The 12,297-nt window shown below is 35.4% G+C and overlaps 1 protein-coding gene across 4 annotated transcripts in view; it reads right to left on the reverse strand.

Annotated features, from left to right (window-relative positions):
• LOC106877833 (ubiquilin-1) overlaps window positions 1-12,297 on the reverse strand; it is a 45,517-nt gene that overhangs the window by 9,820 nt on the left and 23,400 nt on the right. For 2 of the 4 annotated variants that reach the window (XM_014926864.3, XM_014926863.3), the window contains exons 4-9: window positions 11,486-11,611; window positions 10,067-10,117; window positions 7,889-7,966; window positions 5,324-5,447; window positions 3,195-3,371; window positions 1,111-1,250 (exon numbers count right to left, since the gene is read on the reverse strand). In XM_014926864.3, coding sequence (XP_014782350.1) covers window positions 1,111-1,250; window positions 3,195-3,371; window positions 5,324-5,447; window positions 7,889-7,966; window positions 10,067-10,117; window positions 11,486-11,611 — 696 coding nt within the window. The remainder of the gene's footprint in view (window positions 1-1,110; window positions 1,251-3,194; window positions 3,372-5,323; window positions 5,448-7,888; window positions 7,967-10,066; window positions 10,118-11,485; window positions 11,612-12,297) is intronic. The other 2 variants (XM_089349768.1, XM_052966089.2) reach the window with 1 other exon arrangement.

Here is a 12,297-nt window from a genome sequence, read left to right on the forward strand (position 1 = left end):
GAGACAATAGTTCCCTAAACTTTTTCCAATCTATTCTAAATCTAGCTAAATAAAAAAAAATTTAAATAAAGAACTAGACTCAAAAACTTACTATTGCATTTCTGACTTGCTATAATAACTAGAATTCTCAAGAGTTACTATAGTGATACTAACTGTAGACTTAATGACTACCTGATATAGTTAGAAAAGACTTTACAGTTAAAATATGTCAAATTATTATTGATCAAGGAATATAGTAAGCATGTCAAAGACCTTAAAACCATTGTAGTTCATGTAATAAGATACACTGAAATATGTAAACAAAATTCTATGGGTATTACACTCCTTGAGAAATATATAAAAGTATTTCTCAATTAGTGAAAACAGGTTCATTACCCTTCTTTGCCTCACTAGTTCTCAGAATTCACAAGCACGGTCAGTACTGTTTAAAATTGAGTGGGACTTGGTACTTAGAACTACTTTACATAAAAATATAAAGTAAAACGTTTTTAATTACAAAACTATCACACTATTTTAATTTTCCTACCAAAAACAGTAATATTAATTTCTTAAATATGTCTGAAGAATTTAACAAGACACTTACTAAAACCATAAATACTTATTTTCAAAACTCTTAGCAACAGTTTTGAGTGTAGATTATTAAAATGATAAACTGAAAAGATGGGAATAGGAGATATGGTGTTCAAGCAAATTTCTGAATTATTATTATTCATGAAATTAAAAAGAAATGAACAGAATCCAGTATGGAAACTAAGTAATCGGAATCAATTCAATGAGATGGAGGATAGGATTATAATGCTAGTCTAAAATGCTGTTAGTAATATCAAATAGTATGTATGAGAGGATAATGAGCTTAGCATGTAACAAACATAGCATACATCACTTAGTTCTCTTGCTACTTACAGCAAAGAACTGTTTGTCATTATGGTATTTTCTGAAACTTGAAATGAACCATCAAGAATGACAAACTTTTGCAAAAGTTGAAGGAGACAATTTTTATGTATCAATAACAGATGATGAAATAAATATGAAATTCATGAAAGCAGAATTATTTTAAGCATGAATGATATAGAAAAAAAAAAAAAATAAAATAAAAAAATCAGTAAATACCTGCTGAGCCATATCAGGATTACTGGACATGGTTTGCATCATAGTTTGAATGTATGGAGCTTGCAACATATTCTGGATCAGTTGTGGATTCTGTGTCATTTGTGTTAGCAAACTCTGCATACCAGGCGTATTAAACATACCTGTATTGAAATTAAGAAATTCAAACTAGAAATAAATTTACTTCAAATGAATTCAATCCAACAAATGTGTGTGTGTGGATATATATGTATAAATGTCCAACCCATGCCATCATGGAAAATGGATGTTAAACGATGGATGGTTGTGCAGGTGAGTGAGTGGGTAGGCACACATGGGAACGAGCAAGTCTAAGAATGTGTGCATGAAAGTGAGTGACAGTGTATGGGGGAAAGACAAGAATTTGTAATTAGAGAAGTGTTAACAAACATGAAAAGTATAAACTGCAAATAAAGCTCATATCAAGTTATTTTATAACTGGTTAGAAGTGTACAACAGACACATTAAATTAAATTAATGTAAGTTGGAACACAAAAGTTCCACAAATAGTTTGTGTGCCTTACTGTTAACAAAGTCTTCAAATTATTTTGTGATAAAAAAATATCCTTCCTTCTTTACTATTGAAACACTCAGTGAAAGTAAGTTCACTCAATGTAAGGACAGTTGCCATCAGAAATGTAATGCAGCCTTAATAATCATTTCCCAACACACATAACTGACTGGATTTTTAAACTCAAAGGGGAAATTAAGAAAACATGAGACAAATTTACAGTAAAATTCTCAATAATTAGAAGAATACTAGAAACACATTTATTTGTAAAGGGTAAAATAGTAGTTTTTGTTACAATTTGAAGTTATAAAATAAATTCGTTTATTTATATTTGCTGTATTTCAGTTTATGAATCTACTCATTCACTGTTATGCTGGGTATTTTTTTTCTCCATCCTAGCATGAATTGGACCAGTTACTAACCCTTAGCTGTTTTTCAAGGAAGGGAATTATTATTATTATTCCCCTTGTCTTCATAAGTGCAGAATCAGTGGATTCATTTGTTGATGGAGAATGTAAACATTACTGCTGTTTTCTTAATGTAGCTGTAGAATATGTGCATTCACACTGATACACACACATAAGCATGCAAATACAGACATGTGCACACACGTTAATCATCTGTACATTTTCTGCCTCTCAATTTTACTAACAAGGCATTGGTTGGCCTGAGAAGACAGAAGACATTTGACCAAGGTACCTCACAGTGAGATAGCACTCAAAACCACATGGTAACAAAGCAAACTCCATAACCATACAGGCAAGCCTGTACTTGATACGTTTTTCATTAAACATCTTTATATATTACAAAACATTTAAACGGACATAAACAATACAAAGCCAGATCATTAAAAAAGATGAAAATCTACGATTTATTATCTTTAAAGAAAAAAATTAATTATTCCTAAAACCAAATGACTATTTCAGTAGAATTCTTAATTTTTCGTTAATTTAAATTCCCCCAAGAGTTTTAAAATGTTCAATTAAAAATATGATACATATTTTCAGAAAAGCTGACCTCATCATTTCATTTGTTTGCAGGAAACCAAAGACAGCACAAATCATAAAAAGCTAGTTGTGCTGATAAATACTTTGTTCATATTAGATTATTTTGCTCAAAAACGAGATCTTCTTACCCAAAGACAGTTGTGGCAGTGCAGTTCAGAAGTTCACTTTACAACCACATCACTATGGATTCAATCCAATTACATGGCACCCTGGTTAAGTGTCTACTATAGTCCCTGGTTGACCAATGCCTTGTGAGTGGAACTGGCAGACACAAGCCGTACGAAAACCCATCATGAGTGATAAGGGGCTTCCATTTCTTGTTGACATTACAACCAACTGTTCTGCACTTATGAAGACCAAAAAATCTTACTTGAAGCATAAGGGTTGGAGACAAACAATCTCAAATAAGTCCTGATGTAACTTATGCTAACTCAGGAGAAATGGATGTAAAGCAAATATAATTATTACCAGAAAAATAACACAGGATAAAGACAACCATAAATTGAAAGATTCCATTGCTTTTTAACTAACAACTGTCAATGAATGCTTACCAAAAGGTCCACCAGCCAAGGGTGTTGATGAGTCCCCACTAGTGCTGTCAGTTTGAGTAGGACCACTCCCTCCTCCAGTAGTAGACCCACTACCACCTGCTGGTTTAGGGGTCCAAGGATTTGGCAAGGGGTCGTTATTTTCCCTCCCAACCTGCTCGTTGTTTTGGTTGCTCCCTCCTGAATATACAGAAATACAAAGCATTGTAATTAGTAAGTATATAAAGTTAAATCACTGTCATTGTATTTTTAATGAAACAAAATCAACACAAAGAGTTTCATGCTTCTACTCTCTGCCAAAACTAGAACATTTTTCTTAGTGAAATATTGATACTGAGAACAATGATAAAATACTGGCTATCTTAAATTCCACAGATGCAAAAATTCTGTCAGCTAATTAATTTTCAATTACACACACACACAACATAATAGTTAATGAAATATAGTTTATTCTAATTGTTAATTTCCAGTATATGTTAAGAGCACTAACCATGTTTAACCCATATTTATAAATTGGGGGCAAATGAAGAATCAGTTTTTTTTTTATGTGGTGTAAAGAATGCTCACAAGGAAGTATACAGAATAGGATCACATGTTTTATTTGCTAAGTTTAGAGAAAACAATTATATGAAATTTCACTTGTTTAGATTTAATGGGTAGTAAAGTAGAAAATCGTAATGTGTATTCTTTATACAGGTAACAGTCAGAAGTAATAATGCATTTAAAAAGAAAGATGATTTTTTCTTTGTTCTTTTCCTTTTTACTTAGTCAGGGAGGGAAAGGTAGTGCTCATGACCGTTAATTTTTTTTTTTTTTTAGAGTTTCTGAAAATGAGAAGAAAGGAGTATGTTCTCAAACTTTAGACCCAGTCTGAATATTTTCAACAGAGTAGAATATTCTAAAGACATCCAATTTACCATCCTGAAGTGATATCTTTATTTTATCAACCCAGAGAGGATTAAAGTCAAAAGTGATCTTAGCAGAGAGCTGAATAAATACCTCAAGGGATTTTGTCCCATGCTCTAACAACTACACCAATTTGCCAATTGGAATAAAAGGTAGAACTGCATTTGTGAGAGGGAAAACTATTCTGAAAATGCTCATAAGGAGATTTAATATATTGTATTTGTGGGTGGCAATAATCAAAGAATCAATTAGATAAGTGCTGTTAGATTATGCATTTGAGTTACAACAGATTTTCCAAGAACAACAAAACATTCGTTATAAGTCAAGCAACCATGTTAGCTTTTGCAACAAAGCAATCAGGCACCCTCTAACCCAGTGGTACTCAACCATTTTTTTTTTTTTTAGCTATAGTCCCCTTTGATTACTATTTTACTCTAGTGGACCCCCATAGCTATTCGATGTTGAAAAATTAGTTTTATAGATACTTCATTCAAAATTCTTATTCTGTTTTTCATACATTCACTTGTATTAAGGTGAACTATGTATAAAACATTAGAGAACGAAACCTAGCTGTTTCTTGCAATAAATACATCTAAAGCGAAATTTTTTAATGGACCCTTAATATATTACTGAGAGTCCCCAATTTAGTACTTTGCTTGTATGAACCCCGGTTGAGAACCACTGCTCTAATCTCTCAAAAAGGGTTGGCATAAAGTGTCAGTATGCCAGTTACATTGTTATATTTATCTTGCCTGTCACACAAGATCTCCAATATTCCATAATACTTAAAACCCTGAGCATATAAAGATCATTTCACATCTTATTTTTGTTCATTTATCAGTTTCCACATACGAATTTCTTAATGTTCTGATGCTTTTTTTTCTTTTGGCCAGGGTGGGGGGAATGCAAGGGAAGGGGAGAATCTCACAGACTAATATTGGTTTCAAATTTTGGCAGTAGGCCAGCAATTCTGGGGGAAGCCAAGTTGATTACATCGACCCATGCTCGAGTGGTACTTATTTTACCGACCCCAGAAAGACTGAATGGTGAAGTCGACCTCGGTGGAAATTGAACTCGGAATGTACAGGTGGATGAAATGCAACTAAGCATTTTGCCCAGTGTGCTTATGATTCTGCCAGCTCGCTGCCTTATATCATACCAGTATTAGTAGCACATGATAAAGTAAAAAAAAAAAATGTTTTTTTTTTTTATTGATATTAACTTACCACTAGAGTTAGATACCAAAGAGACAAATGGGTTAGAGCCAAACCCTTCCTGTGCAGCATTCATCATAGGCTCTTGGATATCACGGTACATTCGCTGCAGAGCATTAAAACCTCCTGGAATACTCTTTAAAAAAGAAGAAAACCAAGTTAATAGAACAATTAGATTAACAAAATTTAGCTAAAAATATCTGATAATAATAAATGCTACACTAACTTGCACTGACCATTTCTTATATTATACAATACAAAAATACAACTAAATTATTTTTTTTCACGCACAAATTTGAGCGAAATCCGTTGCAATTGGTAAACGTTTGGCTGAAATGGGTCGCAGGCAATTTGATTGAGAAATCCCATAAGGAATCGGTTTTACAGAAGTATCAAGTTGTTAGATCAGGTAATGAAAGCCACGGAGAGGGTCATAGCCCAACTAATTAGGGAGAGAGTCAGTTTAGATGAGATGCAGTTTGGGTTCAGACAGGGAAAAGCACCACTGATGCTATATTTCTGGTAAAACAGCTGCAGGACAAATACCTAGCCAAAGATAAACTGCTGTACCTGGCTTTCGTTGACATGGAGAAAGCCTTTGACAGGGTCCCCCGATCCCTTATCTGGTGGTCAATGAGGAAACAAGGGATAGAAGAATGGTTAGTGAGAGCTGTGCAAGCCATGTACAGAGACGCTATCAGGTGAGGGTTGAAAACGAGTACAGTGAAGAATTCCGGGTAGAGGTTGGGGTCCACCAAGGTTCTGTCCTCAACCCCCTCCTAGTTATCATAGTACTCCAGGCAATAACACAGGAATTCAAGACAGGATGCCCCTGGGAACTCCTCTATGCTGATGACCTTGCTCTAATTGCTGAGTCACTATCAGAACTAAAGGAGAAATTCCAGGTGTGGAAGCAAGGACTAGAATTGAAGGGCCTTAGAGTAAACCTAGCTAAAACCAAAGTCCTAATAAGTAGGAAGGTGGACAAAACACAAACCCCTTCAGGTAGATGGCCCTGCTCGATCTGTAGAAAAGGCATAGTTAGAAACTCTATAAGATGTACACAATATAAAATAAAACATCTGACAATGTGCCAACTCTCCGTATTTGGTTTTAATTACAATTCCTATCAAAGTCAATTATCCGTCGCTGCTATCTCATTCCAGGGTGAAAAACTAGAGGTAGTCGATAGCTTCCACTATCTGGGCGACCAAGTTAGTAGTGGGGGTGGGTGCGCTGAAAGTGTAGCTGCTAGAATAAGAATAGCCTGGGCAAAGTTTAGAGAGCTCTTACCCCTGCTGGCGACAAAGGGACTCTCACTCAGAGTAAAAGGCAGACTGTATGACGCATGCGTACGAACAGCCATGCTATATGGCAGTGAAACATGGGCTGTAACTGCTGAGGACATACGTAAGCTCGCAAGGAATGAAGCCAGTATGCTCCGTTGGATGTGTAATGTCAATGTGAATACCCGTCAGAGTGTAAGTATCTTGAGAGAAAAGCTGAACATTAGAAGCATCAGTTGTGGTGTGCAAGAGAGACGATTGCGCTGGTATGGACATGTGGTGAGAATGGATGAGGATAGCTGCGTGAAAAAGTGCCACACCCTAACAGTTGAGGGAACCCGTGGAAGAGGTAGGCCCAGGAAGACCTGGGCTGAGGTGGTGAGGCAAGACCACCGTACATTGGGCCTCACCGAGGCGATGACTACTGACCGAGACCTTTGGAAATGTGCTGTGCGTGAGAAGACCCGGCAAGCCAAGTAAGATCGTTGCTAGTGCCCCTGGACTGGTTCTTGTGCGGGTGGCACATGAGATGCACCATTTTGAGCGTGTCCGTTGCCAGTACCGCCTGACTGGCTCCCGTAGGATTTTCGAGCGAGATCGTTGCCAGTGCCCCTGGACTGGCTTGTGCGGGTGGCACATAAAAGACACCATTTCGAGCGTGGCCGTTTTCATGCGGGTGACACGTAAAAGCACCCACTACACTCTCTGAGTGGTTGGCGTTAGGAAGGGCATCCAGCTGTAGAAACTCTGCCAAATTAGACTGGAGCCTGGTGTTGCCATCCAGTTTCACCAGTCCTCAGTCAAATCGTCCAACCCATGCTAGCATGGAAAGCGGACGTTAAACGATGATGATGATGATGATGATGATTTCTTGGTGCTTATAAAAACAATTATGGAAAAAAAAATCCTAATTAAATTTAGTCATACTTGTACCACCAAACCTCTTGGAAAAGGCATCAACATCACAATCTTCATTGCCCTTCCCCATTATATAATGTAACTAATTTGCTGTCAACTGATAATTTTAACAATCAAGAGTATTATGAGGTATGACTATTTCATCAGTATGTCAAATAGCTTTATCATTTCTTCAAAATTGGCATTAAATTTGCTGTTTGCTATGTATTTTATATTTTGGGGGTTTTTCTTTCTTCAAATGACTATTGATGACTCATTTGAAAATTTCAAATCTCACCCTAAAATCAGTTATTCAGAGCTACTTATTGGTGCATACAAAATTGGAGTGGGGAGAGTCCTGAATAAATTTAGTCATAAAATGGAAACTACTTACTTCCAAATTACTCATAGCTCGATCTTGAGTTCTCATAAGCTCTTGCAACATGGCTGGGTTCCTTGCAAGCTCTAATGTCTGAAGATAAAAACATTCATCACAGTAAAAATAACTGGGAAAAAAAAATGAAGCTGAACAGGAATTTCATTGTTATGAAATAAAAAAAAAAGTCAACCATGTAATGTCATAAACGATTTTCTTTTTACTCTTCAAATAAGCCACTCCAAAATAATGACAGTCATAAATACAATAAAAAAACCTTAATTACATGTACAGGACAAACACTTATGTTAGTGATGCACACAGAAATGGAATGGTTTGGTAGGGACATCTGACCATGAGCGAAGATTCTTCAGCTACCATCAAATGATAGCATCAACTCTCTTAACGTCCTCTAGGTGGGTAACAATACTGAGTTGGGAAGAATAGGCATGTTGTTGTCAGAGTGATGGATAAATAACTGAAGCAGTCAGAGTAAGTGACAGAACAATTGAGTTCGGACAAGTCATAAACTACATAACAGCAACAATGATTTCTAGGTAAGTACTACAATTAAGACAGATGAGCAAAAGAACTGTTCTAATGAGATTCTCTTGCAGACTTTGACAACAAATAATAGAAGCTTTATTATCATAGCTGTTCACTTTTATGGCAATGTCAGGTAACACAATGATGGATATTCTAACTAATGTACATGGAAGGCTATGGATATTGTAAGAGGAATGAAAAAGGAACCAATGCTTTTGAAGTTTTGTGATGCAAATGACCTGACCATTTGCATCAGAGACCCTCCAACGGATGTAGGTACAAAGAAGTACTACAGAAGGAGACAGAGCTAACCACATATAACAGAAGATATTGGGGGTGTCAACAAGACAACCTTCTGTGATCTACAGACCAGGTTCATGGATAGAGCAAACTCCAGCCAGACAGGTGACAGTGGTGGAATGGTACAGTAGAAAGAGCCATCAAAAGTAAGAGACAGATCCAGAATAACAGGAAGAAAGTTCAGGAGCAAAGTACAAAATCAAGGTGCCAGGTATACATAGCAAATACAGGAGTATAGAGTTACAGTTTTGCCAAAGTTCTGTGATGAAAGGATCAGAGGTACAAGATGTTTTGGATTGCAAAGTAGCAGGTTTTTATGAATCAAAATATGGTTGGGGTGAAGTGTGTATGGTCTGAGAGGCAAACTTCATTAATGCTAGGAGAAACAGACATGGAAATGTTATGCAATATAGTGCACAGGTAGGTGTCTATCAGGGCTAAGTCCAGTACTTCTCCAGGTAATGAGTAGAGGGGGAGTTTTAAGACCAACTGTCTGTGAGAACACCTGTATACTGATGACTTAGTTCTCATAGTTGGATCTCTTGAAGATTCAAGGAATTCCATATATGAAAGCAAAACCTGCAATTAAGAGGCTAGCCAGCACTAAAGTTTTATTTAGTAGAAAAGAAAGCAAAATGCTACAGCCATTGGGAATGTGCCCATTTTCAATATATAAAAATAAAATAGGTAGAAACTCCATGCAGGTTGATAGAGAAGCAAGTCTTCATTATGTAACAGATGCACAGTAGTCAGCATTAAGAACATCCATAAACAAAAAATTCTTTCAAATGCTTTGACAGTTTGATAGGAGTTAATAGCTTCTATTATTTAGATGATCTACTTTGCAGCAAAGGTGTGTTTCTAAAAGCATAGTAGCCAAAGAAGAGGATTTAAAAAATTCAGAGAGTATTTACATCTGGCAACAAAATGATTGTCTACAAAGTCTGGAATCAAATGAAGCAAGCATGCTCCAGTGGATGCATAATGTGCAAGAATGATAGCACAAATGAGTTGAGAGAAAACTAGGTGTATAAGAGATTTTGATGTGTGCAAGAGAGAAGACTACACTGGTATGGACATATGGTATATATAGAGAAGATAATAGTTTGATAGAGAAGTGCCCAGTGTCCAAATTGAAGGAATCTGCAGAAAAAGAAAACTAAGACACAGAAAAGGTGTTGAAACTGATCTCAAGAAGTTGTAGTTCTTGAAGGAGATTGTGCTACAAAATATTTGCACAATCCATGCGGGAATAGAAAGAAACAAATGTAAAATAGTGAAGATGCTTGGAAATGGAAATAGTGAAAACCTTTTTCACAATATCAAATACAAGAATCTGGAAGCTCATACCTGTCTCATCAATTCAGGGTTATTCAACATGTGTGTTATTTCAGGATTTCTCTGAAAAAAGAAAAAAAAATAGCAAATGTCTATTTGTTCTCCATAAAACACAAAACTTAAAGTTATAAGATTAATAAGTTTTTAATTGTATGTACCAAATCTTCATATTCCTATTTTTACTTTAGAAAAATTATATTAACAGTAAGATAACACTGTTGTACATCAATTTTTCACTAGAGAAAACTAAAATTTTCTCTGGTGAAAAACATCTCAATCTTCCTATTGTAATGTATTTATTAGTGCCACCCCTTCCCACCAGATCATTCTTTACTGACATCTACCTCACTTTCTTAACACTGATTATTCATCACTTGTTTTCTCCTCTATCTGTGACCATGTAACTGCCATTCACCCAATGCTGCTACTATCTAACACATTAAATTCTTCTTTTACTTCTTACATTCCTCTAGCATTGTCTCTCCCTACAGTTCTTCTGTAATCACTCTCTCTATTTGATCAATTGCTCATGGCGCCCTGAATGAATAGAGACCGAGTGCTAGTACTATGATAAAGTACATCCAATACATCTTCTGAAGAAGTGGTTGATGGACAAGTAAAGATATAACTGGGTTGAGGACATGACAACATCTTTAGTACTGGTGACACAACAATATGTATCCAGTACACTCTGCAAAGTGGATAATGGATGTGCATTCAGGATCTGACAACTTCTAACACTAGTACCACAAAAATGCATTCAATTTATTTTGTAAATGAGTAAGTAGGGCAAAAATAGTTAAATGTGTATGGCACTGAACTACCTACATTTAATAAGTTCAAATCTGCTGTAAGCATTTTATGTTTCTGAGTAAATATTTTATTCAATGTGCCTTAGATTTACCTAGCAGTGAAGAATATGTACTAGATCAATGGAGAATACAAGCTATAATAGACTGACATCCTCAGATAAAAACCAAGGAAAAGATATATAGATTTATGTCTCTTTTTGTATTCCACACTGACAATACAAAAAAAATCCACTATCATAAATCCTCTATGAATAGATATATATATATATATATATATATATATATATATATATATATACATACATACATATATATATAGCCTGAGTTTTTGCTGCTTCACGGTGCCCAATTCTATCTCATTATCCACCTATTTCAATTATGTTACCCTATATTCCCCACCAAAATAATTCCATCTCGTGTTCTGTTTTCGACCAGCCTAACTCTGATCTTTCTTCCTCTCTCTCTCTCTTTGTTTCGATGAGGATATATATATATATGTATACATATAATTTGTTGTTCTCTTTACTATTAAAGAGAATAAAAACAATGTTTTAGAATGTATTCAGAACGATTGTTATAAAGTCTCTACAATGTTGTATAATTGAGAAAGAATGCTTACTTCCATAAGCTCTCTCATTTGAGGATTACTGGTGATTAAGCGCCGCATAATGTCAGGGTTAGACATCATCTGTTGAACAAATGGGTTTTCCATCATGGAACGAAACATCTCGGGATTCTGCATTAACTGTAAATATATGCAACAGAAAAAAAGGATACCATAAACATACAGCAATCAGTTAAAACCTAAAACAAAATTTGCATTTCATTTTATGAATATCCTACTAAATAATTTATTATAAAAACGAAAAACAAAATAAGCACAGACAGCATTAAGAGAAAATTACTAACAGTGGTGATACCTAAATTATATTAGTTGGTAAACCCAGCGAACAAACCAATATTTACTTTCTTTAGAGAAACTTAATGTTTCTGATGGGATGCCTTGTAGCTTTCCAATGATCAACCAGTGGGGATCAACTAAAAGCAGGCCCTCTCTGTTCCACTTAAATAATCACTTATAACTGTTTATGTCTTTCTTTTTGGTTTTAATGAAAAGCAGTGACTTTACTTCATTGCTAGCATAACAATGCTATATAATTTATTCCAGCACATTATCTCACTAACCAGTAAGATCTCAAGCCATTCTGTAGTAGAGAGAACATGCTGAGGCTTTTGTCCTGTAGTGGACTGAACATGGGCAACCCAATCTCTATAATACACAATCTTCAGTGTCTCTGAAAAGACTTATGGAAAGTCTACTTCTTCCTTTCTTAACCAAGACTATTATTCAAATTTCTGCTTAACTTTACAATTTATCCTTTTCAATTCCTAAATCCCATTGTCTTTCTAAAACCTTTTCTTCAATCAAAT

The sequence above is a fragment of the Octopus bimaculoides genome, chromosome 3, assembly GCF_046866305.1.
Source record: "Octopus bimaculoides isolate indiv1 chromosome 3, ASM4686630v1, whole genome shotgun sequence".
NCBI classification, from domain to species: Eukaryota; Metazoa; Mollusca; class Cephalopoda; order Octopoda; family Octopodidae; genus Octopus; species Octopus bimaculoides.